The sequence below is a fragment of the Glycine max genome, chromosome 15, assembly GCF_000004515.6.
Source record: "Glycine max cultivar Williams 82 chromosome 15, Glycine_max_v4.0, whole genome shotgun sequence".
Classification (NCBI taxonomy): domain Eukaryota; kingdom Viridiplantae; phylum Streptophyta; class Magnoliopsida; order Fabales; family Fabaceae; genus Glycine; species Glycine max.
Window position 1 is genome coordinate 45,001,065 of NC_038251.2, and position 20,777 is coordinate 45,021,841.

At 29.9% G+C, this 20,777-nt stretch overlaps 1 protein-coding gene across 1 annotated transcript; it reads right to left on the minus strand.

The window, feature by feature from the left end:
- Positions 1-10,901: 10,901 nt before the first annotated feature.
- LOC100790311 (protein LATERAL ROOT PRIMORDIUM 1) lies at positions 10,902-16,286 on the minus strand. Its single transcript, XM_003546669.5, has 3 exons — positions 15,068-16,286; positions 13,926-14,233; positions 10,902-11,130 (listed from the first exon to the last, which is right to left on the minus strand). Exons 1-2 carry the CDS (start codon positions 15,738-15,740, stop codon positions 13,938-13,940), a joined length of 969 nt encoding a protein of 322 aa, XP_003546717.1. The 5' UTR covers positions 15,741-16,286; the 3' UTR covers positions 10,902-11,130; positions 13,926-13,937.
- Positions 16,287-20,777: the final 4,491 nt, after the last annotated feature.

Consider the following 20,777-nt stretch of genomic DNA (forward strand, 5'->3'; position numbering starts at 1 on the left):
ATGAAAGATATCTCTTTATTATTTATTTTTAAGACCCGTAAATTAGGGATGTTACAAAATACAACAATATTTGTTGTCAATTTTCTTCATTTTCCAAGTTTTATTTTGATTAATATTTTTCTAGGATGGCATTAGACGTTCTAGGTGAGTTGTTAAATTGAATATTCACTAAGACAAAGAACAATAATTTCCTACAAAAGTGTAAAGAATACTTTGTTGTTATTTGCAACTGTTTGTGTTTGGTTCGACAACAAGAAAATCTAGTTGCTCACTGCCTAGCTAGGACATCTTGATTGTATGCTAATCTTCAAGTTTTTCATTATGCTTCTCATTGTATTGATTTTGTTATTTTTCAATGAAATGATATGAGCCTCTTTCTTTCAAAACAAAAATTTCCTGTATTAAATAAAAATAGAATTCGTAATTATTAAATTTAGTATCCTAACATAAACTTCCAAAACTCATTTGTATTGAATACTAAATGTACACTACGAATTATGTAAATGCTAAATGTCCAAGTGTATTGCGGAGGAATAGTTCATATTTGTAGCGGGGCGTTCTATCATTGATAATGCACTTGTAGCATCAGAGGTAATTCACTTCCTTAAATGCAAAACTAGAAGCATTTTTGGAGAGGTCACTCTGAAAATCGATATTTCTAAAGCATATTGTGAATGTATGATGATTTTGATGATGCCAAAGAAGAATCAAACAAGGCCGCTTCAAAGGATAAGCATTTTCTTCAAGATTAATTCAAGATTACTTCAACAAACAAAGTCTTGTTTCAAGATTCACTAAAGATCAAGCCTTGCCTCAAAACAAAGGGTTTCAAAGTCATGCAAGGCTCTGGTAATCAATTACTAGGAAGTGTAATCGATTACTAGAAAGGAAGGTTGAAAAAAGCTATTGAAAAGGGTTTTGAATTTAAATTTTGATTATGTAATCGATTACCAGCAACGAAACTCCTGAAATTCAAATTCAAAAGTCATGACCCTTCAAATTATAACGGTGTAATCGATTACGTAAACATTGTAATCGATTACCAGTGGAGAGTTTTCAGAAAAATTGCCAACAGTCACAACTTTTCATTGGATTTGTGAATGGCCATCAAAGACCTATAAATAGGTGACTTGGACACGAATTTTGAAGAGAGAGTTTTGCTTGTTCAAAATGTCTTATCCTCTCAAAAGGAAATGAAAGAGATTCCAACAGAACTTCATTGTCAAATGCTCTCTCAAAAGAAACTCTTGGACAAACACTTGCAAATCCATTAAGAGTTTCTCCATGGACTTCAATTGTAATATGCTTCTCTTAAAGAGAGAAACTTCTTCTTTCTTCTCATTCAATGAGATTGATTAAGGGACCGAGTGTCTCTTAAGTTGTAAGGAATGTTGAACACAAGGGATGGGTTGTCCATGTGTGATTCAGACATTGTAAATGGATTTTTACAAAGGAAGTGGAAAATTTCAAGTGGGTTGCATGAGTACTGGACGTAGACACAGAATTTGCCGAACCAGTATAAATTTGTGTTTGCATTCTCTCTTCCCTTATCTCAATTATTTTGTTGCAATCAATTTTGTCTTTCATGTTTAAAAAACATTATTAAATTGATTGTTGCTTCTACTTCTGCATTCTAAGCCTATCATTTAGAAGTGGGCTAAAAGTTTGTTGGTGGGAAATTAATTCACCCCTTTTTAAGATAACTGAGGACCTTTGTTTAACACATATATAGAGTTCACTACTATTTTAGTCCTTGAATTTAGGGACTAAAAAGGTATTTTAAATTTTAACAACTAAAAAAAATTACATATTTCAAATTCAAGACTAAAACAATAATTAAACCTTTTTAGAATCTATGATGTTGAAATTGGCCCGATTGTTCCTTATCACCATTTGTATTCATTATATGTGCAGAGGGTTTGTCGATTTTAATTAAAAAGGTTGAGATGAAAGAGACCATTCATGACATTAAGATTTGCAGGAAAGCTCCAGAAGTGTCTTCAATTTAGCTATGCTTGCGAAGCAAGGCTGGAAATCTAAATATTTTCCTAATATGAACTTTTTGGCCACTAAGGTTGGTTACAACCCATCCTTTTGTTTGAAGAGCACACGGACTTCAAGAGTTGTGCTGAAGGAAGGCTACAAGTGGACTTTGGGCAATGGCTCAAATGTGAATATGTGGTCCGAACCATGGTTAAGAAAGAAGGATAATCTAAGACTTACCTCTATCCCGATACAAGAGACCTTTTGAACCTTATTGTTAATGATCTTATGAAAGGAGGAAATGAGTGGAATTCGGAAATTATCAATAAAATGGTAAATCATGATGATGTGCATGACATCTTGCTGGTACCTTTTATAAGTCAGTCCTTCATGACCAAAGGATTTGGCACTTTGAAAGGAATGGAGTTTACTCAGAAAGTTTGAAGGAGTTTTGCTTTTGAGCCTCACACTGGAGGCTAATTCTAAGGATCTCTTTGTCATGATTATATGGAGTATGTGGAAAGATAGAAATGACCTACTATGGAACAATAGTTCTTCGATTCCCTCTCTTATTGTTGAAAGAGCTAGAAGGTCATTGTTGGACTAGAAGAAGGCCAAGATGTTGAACCAAAGCAGCAATGTTGATTCCCTGCTCTAGTCTGAACATTGTGTTAGAATTAATTTTTTATATGAGAGGCATGTGACTTATGTAGGGACTAATAAATAAATAATTAATAATTAAGGACTAAATTGTAATTGGGTTAAATAGGAGAAGTTTCTAAAAATAACTGCTACTTGATAGGAGTAGTAGTTATAAAAGAGGGTTAATACCCACTAATGTGAAATAAGGTCCCCTTCCTGGCAAAAAAATGTTCTCTCTAATCTATAGCCATCACAAACATAGAAAGGCAGAAAGAATAGTCAAGGGAGTGAAATCTTGTTTCTCTCCTCTTCCAAGGAAATCAAAGTACACACGAGAGAAGTCTTTTTATGGAGAAAGATACACATTATTTGTTTATTTATTATTTGAGAATCATAGGTTTCAAGATCCTGTTGGTTTCCTATCATTGTTAATCTAAGGAATCCTTAAAGATTTTACATGTGGTATCAGAGCAAGGCTATGAAATTATATGATTATCCATTAATGATATTTTTCTCCAAATTTTATAAACCCTAATTATGAAATTTAGGGATTTTATTTTTCGCTATATGTAATGTTTTATTGGTAATATTTTATTATTGTTGAATTCTAATTTTGAGAAAGGAAGCGAAGAGTGACTTCTTTGTTGAACTTCGAATTCGTACCTTTTATTGGGATTAAAGATGACAATTAAGTATTATAATAATAAAAAATGGCAATTACGTTTCACCTTTGGAGAAAGGCCACTAACATGACTGCTTTTAATTCCAATTCTTTGAAAAGCGTCCGCCGGCATGTACGTTCCTACCAGCATGTACATTTCTTGCAGAAGGAATTTTTGAAATCGCTATTTGCAACCCATTTTTGCTATTTTCAATCCCACTTGCTCATTTTTTTCCCGAAAATTATTATTAAACGTGATTAAAGGATTGAAAGTTTATATCCTGCAATTAAATTAACGTAAATGCTTTAAAATTATCGGTAACAGTAAATATGTATATGCTATACATTTGCTTCAATGTGATTGAATTTCTATTATTTTATTGGTTAAAATGTGATTGTATGGTATTTATTTGGCCTGGAATGAAATTAATAAAATGACTACGAATTGTTAATAGCATTAAGTATGTGCAGGCCATATATTTGGTTGGAATTAAGTGTATGATAGATTTGTTAGTCACCAAAGTGGCCAAGTCTATAAAGTTATTTAATTCCAAATTAATGATTATTTCAATTACTCATAAAATAGTGGATGCTAAATTATATGATTATTCGCTTATGGTATATTGAAATTCATTGTCATAAGGCATTTATGGATCGCCCAAAGGTTGATTAGTTGTTCTTATAATTAATGAATATAATTGTAGGCGATTTGTGTGTATCATTAGTTTTATTTATATACCCAAAGGAAATAGATTCTACTAATTGGTGCATATTTAATTGCCAAATAATATTAAGAATTTTATTAGCATCATCATGTTTGTATGTTGTGTGTTGGTGTATCACCCAAAGGAGAACATCAATATACATTGATTGTTATCTGAATAAATCATATGTATGACATGTGTTTTATGTCTCAAAACACTTATATGAATTTTATTATGCAATACATGTTCTTAATTCACCGAATTCTCATGTATGATTTATGCCAATTTTAATGGGCTTAACTTCTTTGACTGGAATGAGCAAGTCCAATTTTATCTCGGTGTTTTGGATCTTGATCTTACTATATTGAAAGAGAAGTTTGTTACTATTACTGATGCTAGTATCAATGAAGAGAAAACCCATTATAAAACTTGGGAAAGACCTAACAAACTCAGCCTAATGTTGATGAAAATGACTGTTGCAAACAGTATTAAGACAACTCTCCGTAAAATCGAAAGTGCTAAAAAGTTTATAGGGTTAGTGGAAAAGCGCTCTCAAACAGTTGATAATTCTGTTGCTGAGACATGAATGAGTACATTGACCACCATGAAGTTTGATGGTTCACGTACTATGTATGAACATGTCATTGAGATGACAAACATTGCAACAATACTAAAGACCTTGAGAATGAATGTGAATAAGAACTTCCATGTTTAGTTTATTTTGAACTCATTACCGTCTGAGTATGGCTCGTTCTAAATGAGCTATAATACCATGAAAGATAAATGGAATGTGCATGAATTGCACAATATGTTAGTTCAGGAAGAAACAAAGCTTAAGAATCAAGGAAGTCACTCATTCCATTATATAAGCCACCAAAGGAATCAAGGAGCTAAAAAGAAATTTATGAAGGAGCATGATAAATGCAAAAGGTCATTAAAGATCAATGACGACTCTTTGCAAATCCAGAAGAAGGTATCAAAGGGCAATAATTGTCAATTTTGTAGGAAATTTGGACATTTCCAGAAGGATTGCCTAAAGTGTAAGTCTTGGTTAAAAAAGAAATGTGAGTTTAATGCTCATGTATATTTTGAATCAAACTTAACTGAAGTTTCTCATAATACATGATGGATTGATTCTGGATGTACGACTCATGTTTCTAACACTGTGCAGAGATTCCTTACAATCCAAACCATAAGCCTAAATGAGAAGTTCGTCTTCATGGGGAATAGAATGAAAGCTCTAGTGGAAGCAGTCGAGACTTATTGTTTAAAACTCGACACTGGACATCATTTAGATTTACTTGAAACTCTTTATGTACCTAGTTTATCTAGAAATTTAGTTTCATTATATAAATTTGACATTCATGGATACTCTTTTAATTTTGGTAATGGATGTTTCAATTTATTTAACCATAATTATCTCATTGGTACTGGTGTTCTTTGTGATGGTTTATATAAATTGAAATTAGATGGTTTGTATGTTGAAACTATTTTAACTCTGCATCATAATGTTGGCACTAAGCATAATTTAGTGAATGAATAATCTGCTTTCTTGTGGCATAAACATTTAGGTCACATTTCTAAAGAAAGGATGGAAAGATTAATAAAGAATGAAATTCTTCTTGATCTAGATTTTACGGATCTAAATATTTGTATGGATTGTATTAAGGGAAAACAAACAAAACATACAAAGAAAGGAGCTACAAGAGGTACTCAGCTTCTTCAAATTATGCATACTGATATTTGTGGACCTTTTGATGTTAATTCTTTCGGAAAGAAAAGATACTTTATTACCTTTATTGATGATTATTCACGTTACGGTTATGTCTACTTACTCCTTGAGAAATCTCAGGCAGTGGATGCCTTAGAAATTTCCTTGAATGAAGTAGAAAGACAATTAGACAGAAAGGTAAAAGTTATTAGATCTGATAGAGGTGGTGATTATTATGGAAGATACGATGAAACTGAGCAACACCCAAATCCATTTGCTAAACTTCTTCATAAATGTGGCATCTGTGTGCAATACACAATGCCTAGTACACCAAAACAAAATGGTGTATCTGAAAGGCGTAATAGAACTTAATGGATATGGTCAGGAGTATGTTAATCAATTCAAATTTACTTGTATCTTTGTGGATGTATGCCTTGAAAATTGCCATGTATTTGTTGAATAGGGTTCCTAGTAACGCATTTCCAAAGACACCTTTTGAACTGTGGACGAATAGGACACCTAGTATAAGGCACTTGCATGTTTAGGGTTGTCAGGCAAAAATAAGGATTCATAATCCGCAAGAAAGAAAATTGGATGCAAGAACAATCAGTGAATATTTCATTGGTTATCCAGAAAAGTCAAAGGGGTATATGTTTTATTGTCCTAATCATAGTATGAGAATTATCGAAACTGAAAATGCAAGGTTCATTGAAAATGGTGAAATTAGTGGGAGTATAGTTCCACAAGATGTGGAAATTAATGAAGTTAGAGTGCAAGTCCCTTTAGCTTGTGCCTCCAACAGTAAGGTGATTGCTCCTTTAGTTGTTGTTCAAAAAAATAATGAAGAACAACAACACAAGAAGAAAAAATAATGAGCCCATGATACATAATGAACCTATTGTGGAAGAACCACAAGAAGTAGCATTAAGGAGGTCTCAAAGAGAAATAAGACTAGTTATTTCAAATGACTATGTGGTATACCTACATGAAATAGAAATAGACTTAAGCATTAATGGTAATTATCCAGTTTCATTTTCATAAGCTATAAGCTGTGATAATTCTGAGAAGTAGTTAAATGCCATGAAAGAAAAGATAAATTCCATGGAACATAATGGTGTTTGGGACCTTGTTGAATTGCCAAAGGATTATAAGAGAGTTGGTTGTAAGTGGGTCTTCAAGACTAAGTGTGACTCTCATGGCAACCTTGAACGTTACAAGGTTATACTTGTTTCTAAGGTATTTACTTAAAAAGATGACATTGATTATAAAGAGACGTTTCCACTGGTCTCACAAAAGGATTCTTTCAGGATTATCATGGCATTAGTAGTCCATTATGACTTGGAGCTACATCAGATGAATGTGAAAACTATCTTTCTTAATGGAGATTTAGAGGAGAATGTTTATATGGACTAACCAATGGGGTTTTCAGTTGAAGGAAAGGAGCACATCGTGTGCAAATTTAAGAAATCAATATACAGTCTTAAAGCAAGCTTCTGGCCAATGGTATTTGAGGTTTAATGATACCATTGTTTCCTTTAGATTTAAGGAAAATACTGTTGATCAATGTATAAATCTGAAGGTTAGTGGGAGTAAGGTTATTTTTCCAATTATGTATGTTGATGATATCTTGCTTGCAATTAATGATCATAGTCTTCTTCATGAAACTAAGAAGTTTCTCTCTTACAAATTTGAAGTGAAAGATATGGGTGAGGTAAGCTATGTGATAGGGATAGAAATATTTCGTAATAGATCACAAGGATTATTGGGCTTATCTCAGAAAGCATATATCAATAAAGTACTAGAAAGATTCAGGATGGAAAGGTGTTCAACATCACCTGTTCTAATTTAGAATGGAGACAAATATAGTCTCGCACAATGTCCTAGAAATGATATGGAACGAAAACAAATGGAAGCAATTCCATATGCGTAAGTTGTTGTTGATCTACCATGAAAGCTGAATTTGTAGCATGTTTTGATGTTACAATTCAGGTTAATTGGCTGCGAAACTTTATTTCAGGGCTTGGAATTGTTGACAGTATTACTAGGCCACTGAAAATGTATTGTGATAACTCTGCAATATTATTTTGCATGCATGTTTGTGTTAGAGTAATGTTAACAGGTTTTGTCTTGAATAAAGACATTATGTTGGACCAATTATGAACTTCTAACTAATGGTCATATTAAAGAGAAGACTAATTTGTAGTACATGGAAGGGACTATGTCGATTAAGTGATGTACAACCGTCATGACTTGAATTGGTTCCTATTCTTAATCATGAAATTATGATATACCCAATGTATAGAACTGCTTAGTCATTTTAATGCGTATTATGTTAGTTTAATCTATTTATTTATTTAGTTTATAATGTTTAGTAATGTCACATGAGTCAAGTGGAAGAACGTTAGAATTAATGTCTCATATGAGAGACATGTGACTTATGTAGAGACTAATAAATAAATAATTAATAATTAAAGACTAAATTGTAATTGGGTTAAACAAGAGAAGTTTCTAAAAACAACTGTTATTTGATGAGAGTAGTGGTTATAAAAGGGGGTTAATACCCACTAATGTAAAATAAGATCTTCTTCCTGACAGAAAAGTGCTCTCTCTAATCTTAGTCACACAAACGTAGAGAGACAAAAAGAATAGTCAAAGGAGTAAAATCTTGTTTCTCTCCTCTTCCAAGGAAATCAAAGTACACTGGAGAGAAACCTTCCTATGGAGAAAGATACATATTATTTGTTTATTTATTATTTGTGAGAATCATAAGTTTCAATATCCTATTGGTTTCCTATCATTATTAATCTAGGAAACCCTTAGAGTGCGTTTGGATAGAGAATTTTAATTGAGAAAAGTAATTTATTAGAGAATTTAAATTTCTTTAATCTAAAATTCATTGTTTGGATATTTTTATGAAGAATTTAAATTTTTGGAATTTTAAAACAGAATTTTAAACAACTAAAAATGTGGAATTTTAATTTCCTTTTAAAAGGTGAGAAATTAAAATTCCGTTTCTTGATAGAAGAACCTTCCAAAATATTCTCGTATTTCCTTTATAACCTTCATCCTCTCTTCCACCTGAAAGTTTCCGAAATCTCGTTCTCGAACTCGCGACTCATTTTCTTTTGCCCTCATAATTTTAATTTTTTTATCCAAACACAAAATTTTAAAAATAAAAGAATTTCAATTGAAGTATTTAAAATTCTTAGAATTTTAAATTTCTCAGAATTTTAAATTTCCTCGTCCAAACACACTCACTTCGTACTTGGGGTATGTTAAATGCAATGTGGATGCAGCGTTTCACCCTCATTTACATCGAACAAGCTGAGGTCTTTGTGTTTGTAATGAAGATGGCAATTTCATGGCAACAAAAGTTGTCTAGAAGGATCACAACTTCCAGGTGTTTGAAGGAGAATCCAGTGGGGCACTTATTGGCCCTTGAGTGGTTGGAGGATCTGCATCTGTCTCATGCAGTTGTTGAACTGGACTGCAAAGGAGTAGTGGACAAGATTCATGACAAAAGACCAAATCATTATGAGGTTGGATCAGTTTTTCGACTTTGTCAGTTCATTAATTCTTCATAAGTTTCCGAACTTTAGTGTTAAGTTTGTGAGGAGACAAGCTAATGCAGCTGCCCATGCCCTTGCAAAGGCTGCTGCAAACAATGTTAGTCCTTATTTCTATCATACTATTCCTCATTGCATCTCTTATATTAGTATGAATGAATCAGCTTAAGCTTTGTTTTGTCAAAAAACAAAAAAATAGAATAACTTTTCAGATTATGAAATCCTGAAATTTATTGGTTAACTTTAAATTATTAGACTTTTGAATAAATTACACTAATCATCCCTTAAATTTTTATGAAATTACACAAACTATTTTCTTTGTTTTTTTAAACAATTATAGTAATCTCCCTTATAGAAGAGTATAGTGTAATGTTTTTCAAATAATCAAGAGTGTTACTATATGCAATAAAGGAGTATAGTGCATAACTGGACTGACCACAATAGGCATTAAAGAAAACTTGGATACAGTATTGATTTCTTAGTTTTCAGCCAAACAATTATATCTAGCAGTTAGCATAATGTGCACTATTGTAACATGTAATATCAATGGAGGCTTTATCTTTTAAGTCAACATTACTTATTTTAAGGAATATTGATTTGGGGACAACTTTTATGAATTCCTTTCGAGCTTGCCACACGGCCCAAGGTCCAGAACAATTACATTGTTGCTTCATTTGCCAACTACTACTATATAAAATATTTCATGCATACAGGTATCAATCTAATATCACTTTACACATCTCTTGCTCTGACTTTGGCATCAGAGGGTCTATGTAGGTGATTGCAGGTTCTGTACCTTGTTGGAGCCGCCATCACTTGCCAGAATCCTCTATCCATCCACCACCATCCCATTGGTCTTTCCTCTACACCTTGGACTCTTATCACAAAAGATTATAAATAGAAGATTATGCACTTAAGAAAGTTATAATCAATAAATTATAAAATCATTACAATTTTAAATGCCCTTGTGTCTTAAAAGAGTCAAATTCCTCCTAGAATCTATATAAAAATTGATGAAGATCAGTTAAAGGCTTCCCGTCATTGAATATGACACATCAATGTATTTCATCATCTTCATTTTTACTTTAGACTTAAATCTTGCCTCGTTCATTGAACTTATTTTGCCTAATGGCATTGTTTGGGGCTATTAACGACATTGGTTATAGCTCTATTTGAACCATACATTCAAATTGGGTTCTTAAGTATCTTTTAGTGGGTCTTTACCACATGGGATTTAATAACCCTCACTAATTTTTACTCCAATGCGGTAGAACTCAACATAAGCTCTTCATTTAAGAACCAACTTAAAAAATTCACTGAAATTTCTCTAAAGAACATCATATTCTCATATTTGACATAAGTTTTTTAAAAAATAATATAAAATACTCGTATTTACCTTCCTTTCCAATCTTCTGATAGAAAAATGAGTATCTTACATTCTCATTGCAATGAAGTTATTTTTTATAATAATTATCTAGATTCATTTTTCTACTCTTTTTTTCAATTTTTAATTAAACAACTTTTAATTTTTTTTCTAAAATTTACTAAGTAATACCTCTAAACACAATATACTTGGAAATGTAATTTCTGAAAATATAATATTATACTTTGAAACAATTGTACTGTGAAGAATATTAAGATCAAATAAAACTCTGATTAAGAATTGAATATGAAATTCCGCAACATCAATGTCTCTATTCTGATGCAAGAAATTGAAACTAGGTCCCCTATGTATACATATAAAGTTATAAACATTCTGTAGAAGAGAAATTTACATAATAACAAAAGAGCATATATTGTCAGCTTTCCCTGCAAAACAGCAAAATGAACTACCTTCGGTATGTCACATAACCGATCCATCACCTGTCATTTGCACATGAAAGGTTTATATATGTTAGCCGTTATTTAAATATTGCCTACCAAGTACAGAATGCAACTTTGTAGTTTGACCAACAACTTAACCAAATGCGAGTTGAGGCAATATTTAATAGTTTATGAATAACACGTTATATATCATAGAAAATTAAAATTACAGAAATCTCTCAATATCATATTACTGTTTAACTTATTTTTATTTGTAGGTTATTATCGAATATTAATGTTTTTATTAAATACTAAATTGATTAAGTTAAAAAATAATTTAAGAATTTTTTTTGCAAATTAAAAAAAATTGTTATAAATAAATTAAACAAGTTAAGATAAGCAATTTTTTAAACAAGTCAAATTCAAACTTTAAATTAATTTTATTTAAATAAATAAGTCAAATTTAAATCATTTTTTTTACAAGTCAGATCTAAATTTTTAGTGTTTTTCTTAACTCGATTTATTTACACCCGTTTGTTTGGTGACCCAAACAAACCACACCAAGTTTGGCTCGAGATAAGTGGAATAAAGCAACCAAGGATCGAAATGGCATATAGCAATAAAAATTATAAAACAATTGTCAACAAGTCACTGGTGTGCTTTTTTCATACTCTTATTCCAGGATTCCCCACTTCCCCGTCTCTAACTTTCTTTCACATCCTTAATTTTCACTTTATTGAGTCTTCACTTTTTTCTTTCTTTTCAAGGCATTTCACTCTCACAACAATAGGAATCATGGACATGAATGATGTCAAGACATGATCGGTTGCTAAATTAAGCACAACTATCATGAGAATACAAAGTCCTCCTCCAATATTTGAGATGCAAAATGGGAAGATTTAACAACTATGGGAGAAATCTTTGTATGCAAGAAAAATGAATCAGACAACACACAAGTGTGTTGACACGGGTGGAAAGAGATGGTGGCAAGTGAAAAATTAGGCACTCAACATATAGACTGAAAATACAATTTGATTTTTATTTTATTTTATTTTTTACTTCATCTTGAAAATTGAAATCAACCCAATTCTCAAATGAAGGTGAGCCTAAACATTTCCACTAAACCGGTGGATGCGTTTATCAGCACCAGGTAACATGTCTAATGTGAAAGGCTAAGAAAAAAACAATACAACTACATAAGAGTGATGTTGCTATAGATATTGGATTATAGCAATGAATGGTCAAAAGAAATTTATTATATCTACGAGATGTGGCATTCTATTGAAAATGTCGTGTTCATGTTACTTTAGAGAATAGTGTTGCAAACAATAAAAGAGAAGTAAGAAGAGTATTGTTATATATTTTTTTTATAATATCCTCATACTAGCTAGTTCTTTAAATATTTTATAAAAAAAGAATTAATTAAATAAATAAATACATTTTTTTATCATAAAAACATAAAAAAAACTCAATACTTGATTTATCTACTAAGAAAATAGTAAGATGTCGTAAAAAGATTTAAATCTATTCATTTACATAATGGCCATACTTATATCAATGAAACCAGAAAAAATGGAAAGAAAAAACAGAGAAAGCAATAAACTCTATTGAAAGGCCTCATGACACATTATAATTAGATTTACCTTTTGGTATTAGATGATGTTATACTTTCAAACATATTAGAAAGGGTTTTTATATTGCGTTAACGAACATTTAATATGAAACTAAAAATATAATTTTATTAAAAAATATTATATCAAAATTATCAAATATATTTATTTTTTAAAACAATTTAAACCAGTTAATAAATTGTATTTAATTTTTTTACATCACATAACTCTCTCTCTCTCTCTCTCTCTCTCTCTCTCTCTCTCTCTCTCTCTCTCTATATATATATATATATATATATATATATATATATATATATATATATATATATATATAACAATGGAAAAATAAGTCATACTATTTTATTTTGTTGGGCAAATAACAAATATATATATTAAAAAGGTTCTGAGGTACAGAAAAGCAACGTTACATTAGTATAAGATCCTCTGGTAATATTGTTGGTGATATAATATGAAAAAGTGATATAAAAAATGAGATGTATGAACAGGGTGTTTAGAAATATTAAGTGTCTAAATGTTAAAGATTCTAAATTTTTGGTGGGTGAATGAAAAGGAGAAGTGGAGATGAGAGTTCTCTTGTCCTGTGGTAAATATCAAAAGTCAAAACTAAAAAAAAAAACAAAGTGTATTAAAATCAAAGTTGATGTGGATTGCGAGATGTAAGATAATATCTGTATACAAAAATGCAATTGAATCTTTCTCGCTCAATCACACGCATGACATGAGATGAGTGTAACTCAGATGATAATGTGATAGTGGAAATGCAACACATTCTCAAAAAAAGGGTACGTGCATTCTTTGTCTAATTGTCCTTTGATTGAAAGTGACATTTTTAAGTCACCACTACTCTGAGACACAAGAATTTTCTAAGTTTTTGCTTAGTAATGACCAGCAGAGTGAACTTTTTAGCTAATTACCAGACAACCCAAGAAGCAGTACATAAAATTTAGTAAAATTCAGTTATTTTTCATGTGTTTAAAGTCTATTTTTTTAAAAAAAATGGTCTTAATATGATTTTACTCCTTATTGTTTTTACAATATTAGAGTGAGGAACCAAATTCACAAATTGTAAAGAAATAAGAGGACTAAAACCAATTTAATCGAAAATTGGAGAATCTAAAACTCATCTTACCCTTTTTAAAATTTTATACTGAAGCAATTAATTTTAACAGCACACTAAGGAGGGTGCTAAATGTTACTTGAAGTAAAGCTAGGCCAATTTTGTACCTTTAAGCAATCTCAACAAACAGAAGCAGGGTAAGCACTAGTTGGAACCCCAATTGCAGAAGAACATTCCCTATTGGTATTCTTTCCACTTCCATTGTTTCCCAATTGCAGTTCTGAGACACTAGGCACATCATTTCTGGTATCAGCACCATGATCATACAGAAACCCCTTAAACACATGGCCACTAATATGAACCGTGGCCATGTAAGCAATCTCATCTTCACCACTCCCAATAGCAGACACTCTATGGCACCTAAACACAGCAGGTGCACGCACATGCCGTGGCAAAGACTGCTTGAAACCAGCATCTGCAATTCAACAAAATCACTCACACATCCAAGCTCCAAAAATTTTACCACACATTTGAGTTGTTCCAAAGAAAGAAACAACCTGTAACCTTTTATTAACTTATTTTAACAAGTACTAGGAAAAATTAATCAAAATTCAAAACACTTCTCTAACTTGTTTTATTAAATTTTATTAGATAAAACATGTTTTTAGTTCTTATATTTTTTTTATGAAAATTAATATTAATATCTGTACTTTAATTAACTTTGATTATGTCCTAAACTTTATAAAAGTAGTGATTTTTTTCATTCTTATAGACACTTTTCATCTTGAGGAAGGATGAAGATCACTACTTTTCTAAAATTCTAAGTATCAAATTAATCAAAGTAAAAGTTTAGAAACTAATTCTAAACTTTCACCAAAAATACAAGGATTGAAAACATGCTTTATAATCAAATTTATAAATAAATATTCAAACCAGGTCTGCAAGTTTAGTTATAACAACAAAGTTTTTAGGGTTTTTATGGCTACAATTACGATCAAATCAATCACATTTATCTGTAAATTTTCGTAATATCAAGAATTACAATGAATTTGTGACTGATCATATATAATTTAAAACTTTGAAATCAAGGTTTCGAAATATGGTCTGCAGCTGCGATTTTTCGGCCTATTGAAGTGTTGGCAACCACAATTGTAATTACATCAGTTTTGTTTATCTCCAATTTCTCACAATATCCGAAAAACACGACAAAACCATCACAATTTAAAACCTTTATTAAATAAGTACTTAATTAAACTATTTGTGAAATGGTCTTAAACATCTTTGAATTAAAAGAGAAAAATGAAATCACCTTGTTGACAAGAGCTAGTATCAAAGCTCTTTGTTGGGGTAGCATTGGAAGTGGAACTGTGAGAGGTAGCAGCAACATTCTTTGATGACCCCAAAGTTCTTAGCCTCTTGGAAGCATTACCATCGTCATCGTCATAGTGATCACCACCACTATTACTGCCACCGCGTCTATGAGACACGGGAACCCACGTGCTCTTCACGTGAGTGCTGCAATCAAAGCCACGTCCCTTGCAACAAGTCCTGCACCTTCTGAAGCTGCAATCCCTCTTGGCCCTATTGCCACAATCTTGGCACACCCTGAACTCACCACCACTTTCCTCACTCTCCATCATTTGCTTATTGCTCCCCTCATCCTCCATGTTCATGACACCTTTTCTTGTGGAATTCACTTCAGTGGGACCACACATCTTCAGGTTCCAATAGTTGGTGTTGGTGTTGTTAGTGTTGTTGTTGGCACAGTCTTGAACCTGAGCATGAACATCATTAGTGTGTGGCACTGTTAGGAGAGGGAAAATGCCAAGGCCAACGCTGAGAGAGGCTTGTGAAGGCAAAGGGAGGTTGGAATGGTGTTCTGCTGAAATGGGTTGGTTTTGGTGTTGGTGTTGTTGATGGTGGTGAAGTTGAGAAGGAGTTGGAGCTATGAGAAATAGGTCTCTAAGGCCTAACATGTTCATTGTAACAAAGTTTTAGCAGTCTTTGAGGTTTAGAATTTAGAGGGTCTTTATTTTGTGAGAGAAAAGGCGTTGAATGTTAATGTTTAATTATGTTTTTTGAGGTTGTTGGTGTTGCGTTGTTGGAGTTGGATGTGGTGATTTTATAGGGAGAATGTTTTAGGAGAGGGTGAGATTGAGATTCCCTTTGATGGAAATTGGAAACTGTGGTGTATGAGTGATGATTTGGTGTTTGTGATTTTGTGTTGTTTAGGATTGAGAAAAGGGGGGTTTACTAGTATTTGTTTTGGTGCAAAAAGACATTACTGCTACAGGTTTTTCTTCTGACACTGAAACTCCACTTAACAGATTCTTGGAATGGGTGGTAATTACAGGGTGGAGTTTTTGTGGTGCCTGCAAATGTAGTTAAACCTTCTTTATAGTTTCTTACACGTTTTTAGTTCTGAATTCATTGCTGAAGAAGGGTCATCATTATTGCCTTCTGTTATGTTAGAAACTCAACAAGGAAAAACTGCAAAAGCAAGAGTTTCAAGGTGACAAAATTGTTTCAGAAGAATAATTTTTTAATACTACTACTTTCAAGACTAATATAATTTTTTTAATTTTTAAAATAAAATGTTTTCAAGTTTTTATTATTCATGTCTGTTATTACTTTTTAAACATATTTTTCCTCTCATTTCTATACTTTGAAAATTAGTTTTGGAAATTATTCTATAAAATAATTTAAAAAAGTAAAGCCAAAAGCATAATCAAACAAACTGTTTTTTCAAAATTCTCTCAACATATTTGTTAAAATTATTAATATTTTAAAATAAGTTCAACTGAATTTGTGTTGTGAGATATTTGAATGAGAAAAAAAATAATTTATTTGGTGAAAACGTCTATATTATAATTCAATTATATTTAACATGTTATTAAACTTTTACAGTAAGGAACTAAAAAATTATTTCTCAAATTTAATAAACTAAAAAGGACAAAATTTAATTTAAAAGATTAAAAAATAAATCATTTGAGGAACTAAAAATATATTTAATTTTTTTAAATGTATATTTTATTCAATATATAACATTGTTGTGAAATAATGTAACTTTTGGAATTATTGTTGAGAAAATTAAAGACTTGTCAGTCTGTGTTTACGTATTACGGTAATACGGTGAACTTCAATTTCATCTAACCTTTACATAATTCCAAAATTCTGTAAAAAAAAAAAAAATTGCAAATTGGATCCAACTTTTGCAATTGAGTATTTTTTTTTTCTTCCTATTTTTTTTCTTTTGAAGAGTCTTCTTTCACATTACCCTAAATGCTTATTTTATTTCTGTTCATTCTATTATATATTAATGTGATAATTACTATGATAGACTAACTCCTATCATGGAATTATTGTTGAGAAAATTAAAAACGTGTCAGTCTGTGTGTTTACGTATCAAGGTGAACTTCAATTTCATCTAACCTTAACGTAATTGCAAAATTCTGTAAAAAAAAAAAAACATAATTGCAAATTGAATCCAACTTTTGCGATTGAATTTTCTTTCACATTTCTCTAAATGTTTATTTGATTTAATTTTGTATACATGTTCATTTTAAAAAAATTAAGCATAGTTTTTCTTAATTTCGTATGAAATTTGGTAAATATGTGTCGCCATAGTTTGAGTTATATACTGGTTTACTTTCAATTTCTTAAAATTGAGTTAATGATAAAGGATTTACATAATTTATATAACGTCATAAGTTTAATTTCATTATCATCATTATATAAAAAAAATATTAACTTATGTTCAGCATTCTTAGAAAAAACTTAGATACAACTAGAAGTGATGTTTGGAACCAAAACAAAAATAGACAAACTCCTATCATATAATTATATGTAGCCGTCAATTTTCAGTTCATTCTATTACTGTGATATATTTAGTCTGATAACTAATTAATAACTTCGAACTTGGAGAAAATAGCCAACTTACATATTTTATTTACAATTCTTTTCTTGTTTTAAATATCAGTATTGTTTTTATCAATTTTCCAAAGTTATACAAAACACACACCTTCTAGCTTAAAATATGGGTAGAAATTTTAGAATGATCTTTACTGTTTTTTTTTTCTTTAAAAAAAGTTACTCTTTTTTTTTATATAAATTCAAAAAAGTTACTATCATATGCATATTTCTTTTGATTATTATTAATCCCTAATTTAAAAGACGATGAGAGTCCTCTTCCAAAAAAATTCAATAAATAAAATGAAGAAAATATTCGAACTACGATACAGATAGAAAGGTAAGGGAGAAAAAAAACAGAGAGATGGGAACAAAAATATGACAATAATAAGGGGGGGAAAAAAGGAAAGAAACAATATTTTTTTATCAGTGAAAGAAACAATACATAAATACTGTAATGAAATATATTTAATTATAAAAATAAGATATTCTAAAGGTTTAATAGGAACTTAAATATGTAAAATATATTTTTTTATGCATAGAAACAAAGATATAATAATAATAATAATAATAATAATAATAATAATAATAATAGAGACGGGAATCATCTTAAATTATATAGCATTAAATGTTCACCAGATGTTATGTTCATTATAATTTTTTAATCCTAAAACAATAAAAAAAAAAAAGTAAAATATGTTTTAGGTCTAACACTGTAAAATTTAAAAGTATTCATTTGGTTTCTCAAAAAATAAAATATAATTTTTGTTAGATAATTTTATTAGATGATTTTTTAACGTAACTATCATTTAGTTATTTTTTCTTTCTATCTTTTCAAACAAACTTATATAACACTAGAACCCACTATTGTTCCATTATTTTCCCTAATATCATCCGAAAATGCAAATAAATCATTCAAAAAGATACAAAATTGTAACTTTTAGGAGTTTTTAACAGTAAGAAATTTGTTAATTCATTATTTTGGGAAATTTTAACCTTTACAAATTCTTTAATTCATTTATGATTACGTCATATTAATATCTAACAAAATTACCACTAAAAGTCAGCAAAAATAATTTAATTTATATTAAATTACTTTGTATTATTTAAAATTTTAAGATTAATTTTAGAATTTATGACTTTGTGATATGATTTAGTTAGTTAGTAAACTTATTATTATTAGTTATTATTAAAAACTATTAATATTTTGTGTAATTTAAGATTTTAAGACTAGTTTGTTATGTTAAATATTTTGTATTGTCAATAATTTTTAAAATATTTTTATTTTTTTTAATGGGCGGGACAAACTAGTATGTTCAACCCATTAAGTTTGAGTAAGTTAGTCTCTTCCACTCCATTTTTTGATGGGTTAATGGTGAAACAAGTCAAAATAGATCTTACCCGTCCGTTTTGTCATTCTTATTTTATTTAATCTAATAGATCTTATTTTGGTTACTCTATTTAGTTAGTTATAAGATTATAAAAATATCACAATGATAATTTTTTTTATCATTATGTAAAGAAGTAAACTATTTAACAAGTTTTCAATATTAATCTTTTAAAATTTAAATTTAACATGTTTATATAAAATAAATAATATATACTATAAAAATTTATTATATATTATCATGCTACTATAAATCATTATATATGCAATATTCTTTTCTATAATAATTATATAAAAAATTATATTAAAAATTATTTTTAATTGATATCATACCGACAACGCGTTGTGAAGTCGATTAAACTCTTAATATAATCAAATTTTAAGATTATTTTTTTTAAAGATAAACAACCTAGATGTGTGAAGTGTAAACATTTAACAAATTAACCTATGAAGAGTTTTAATTACAATATTATTAAATTTGCGGACATTAGCCGATTGTTCTGAAAACAAAAGACTAAAATCATTTTCAATTGTCATAATAAAAATAATTAAAAAAAATATATGATAAATACTCATGGTGTTATCTTAAAATAATAAAATAATAAATTTTATGATGTAATAAAAACAAAGAAAAAATATTAATTAAATATTATATATATATATATATATATATATATCATTATTTGAAATAATAGTGCTAAAAAACAAAAATGCAAAAGGGTAGGCAAGGGGCCAGCATCTATGTCTATAATGGGGTCATAGACCTAGAGACTAGAGAGTGTGTCTACATATGCAGGTCATAATCATAGCTCTACACTTATCAACAGGATGTTTGGAACAAATTATATAACGTGGATCGGATATTTTCTTTTCATGTCCAATATTCTCATTACACATAGATAAATATTTATCGTTTCTGTTTTGACATAATTAATTACATTAAAAAATTGAAAGCAAACAAGCACTAAGTGATTCATAGATTGGTCTTATTGGAAACAAATAGTAGCCCGTATCACCAAGGCCTATGAGCCACCTTAGGGCACCTCAATGAATTTTACTGGATGAAAGTTGGCCCCTTCTTTCATGCATGTTTGGCACTTTCGCCAATTGATAATGATGTATATTGTGGGATAATGAGGTCAGGATCCTTTATGCTAACAAATCAAAAATAAAAAATAAAATTAAATAAGAGATTCTTTATCTATTTATTACTATTAGGATTTTACTAATCATCCTATTGACCACTCGTTAAAAAATTAATGAGAACAGAGAAAATAAGGGATAATGACTAATGAGATTAGCCGATCAGGATCATTTTATACTTAACAAATTAAAAGTAAAAAAGAAAATAAAGAATCCTTGATCTATTTATTATTATTAACTTTATTCTTTTTATACATGTTAGTAGTATTATATATTTAAATAATTCGTTTTTATATGTTTTGGATATTATTTAAATACATTTTTTTTAATTATACATAAGTTTTGGATATTATTTTCACTTCGATAACTCGTACTAATCTTGAATATAAATTTTTATGATGTAAATTATTGTGATAAAATTTTCATTTTAATTAGGAAATAATACTACAAATATCTCAAGAACTATAACCCAAGTTTTGTCTTATTATCTAATCTACTATCTATTATCTACTATCTACTATATTATAAAAGAGGATCCCAGGAAAATTATTGGTGTGCCCGTGCTTCAGCTGATGACACA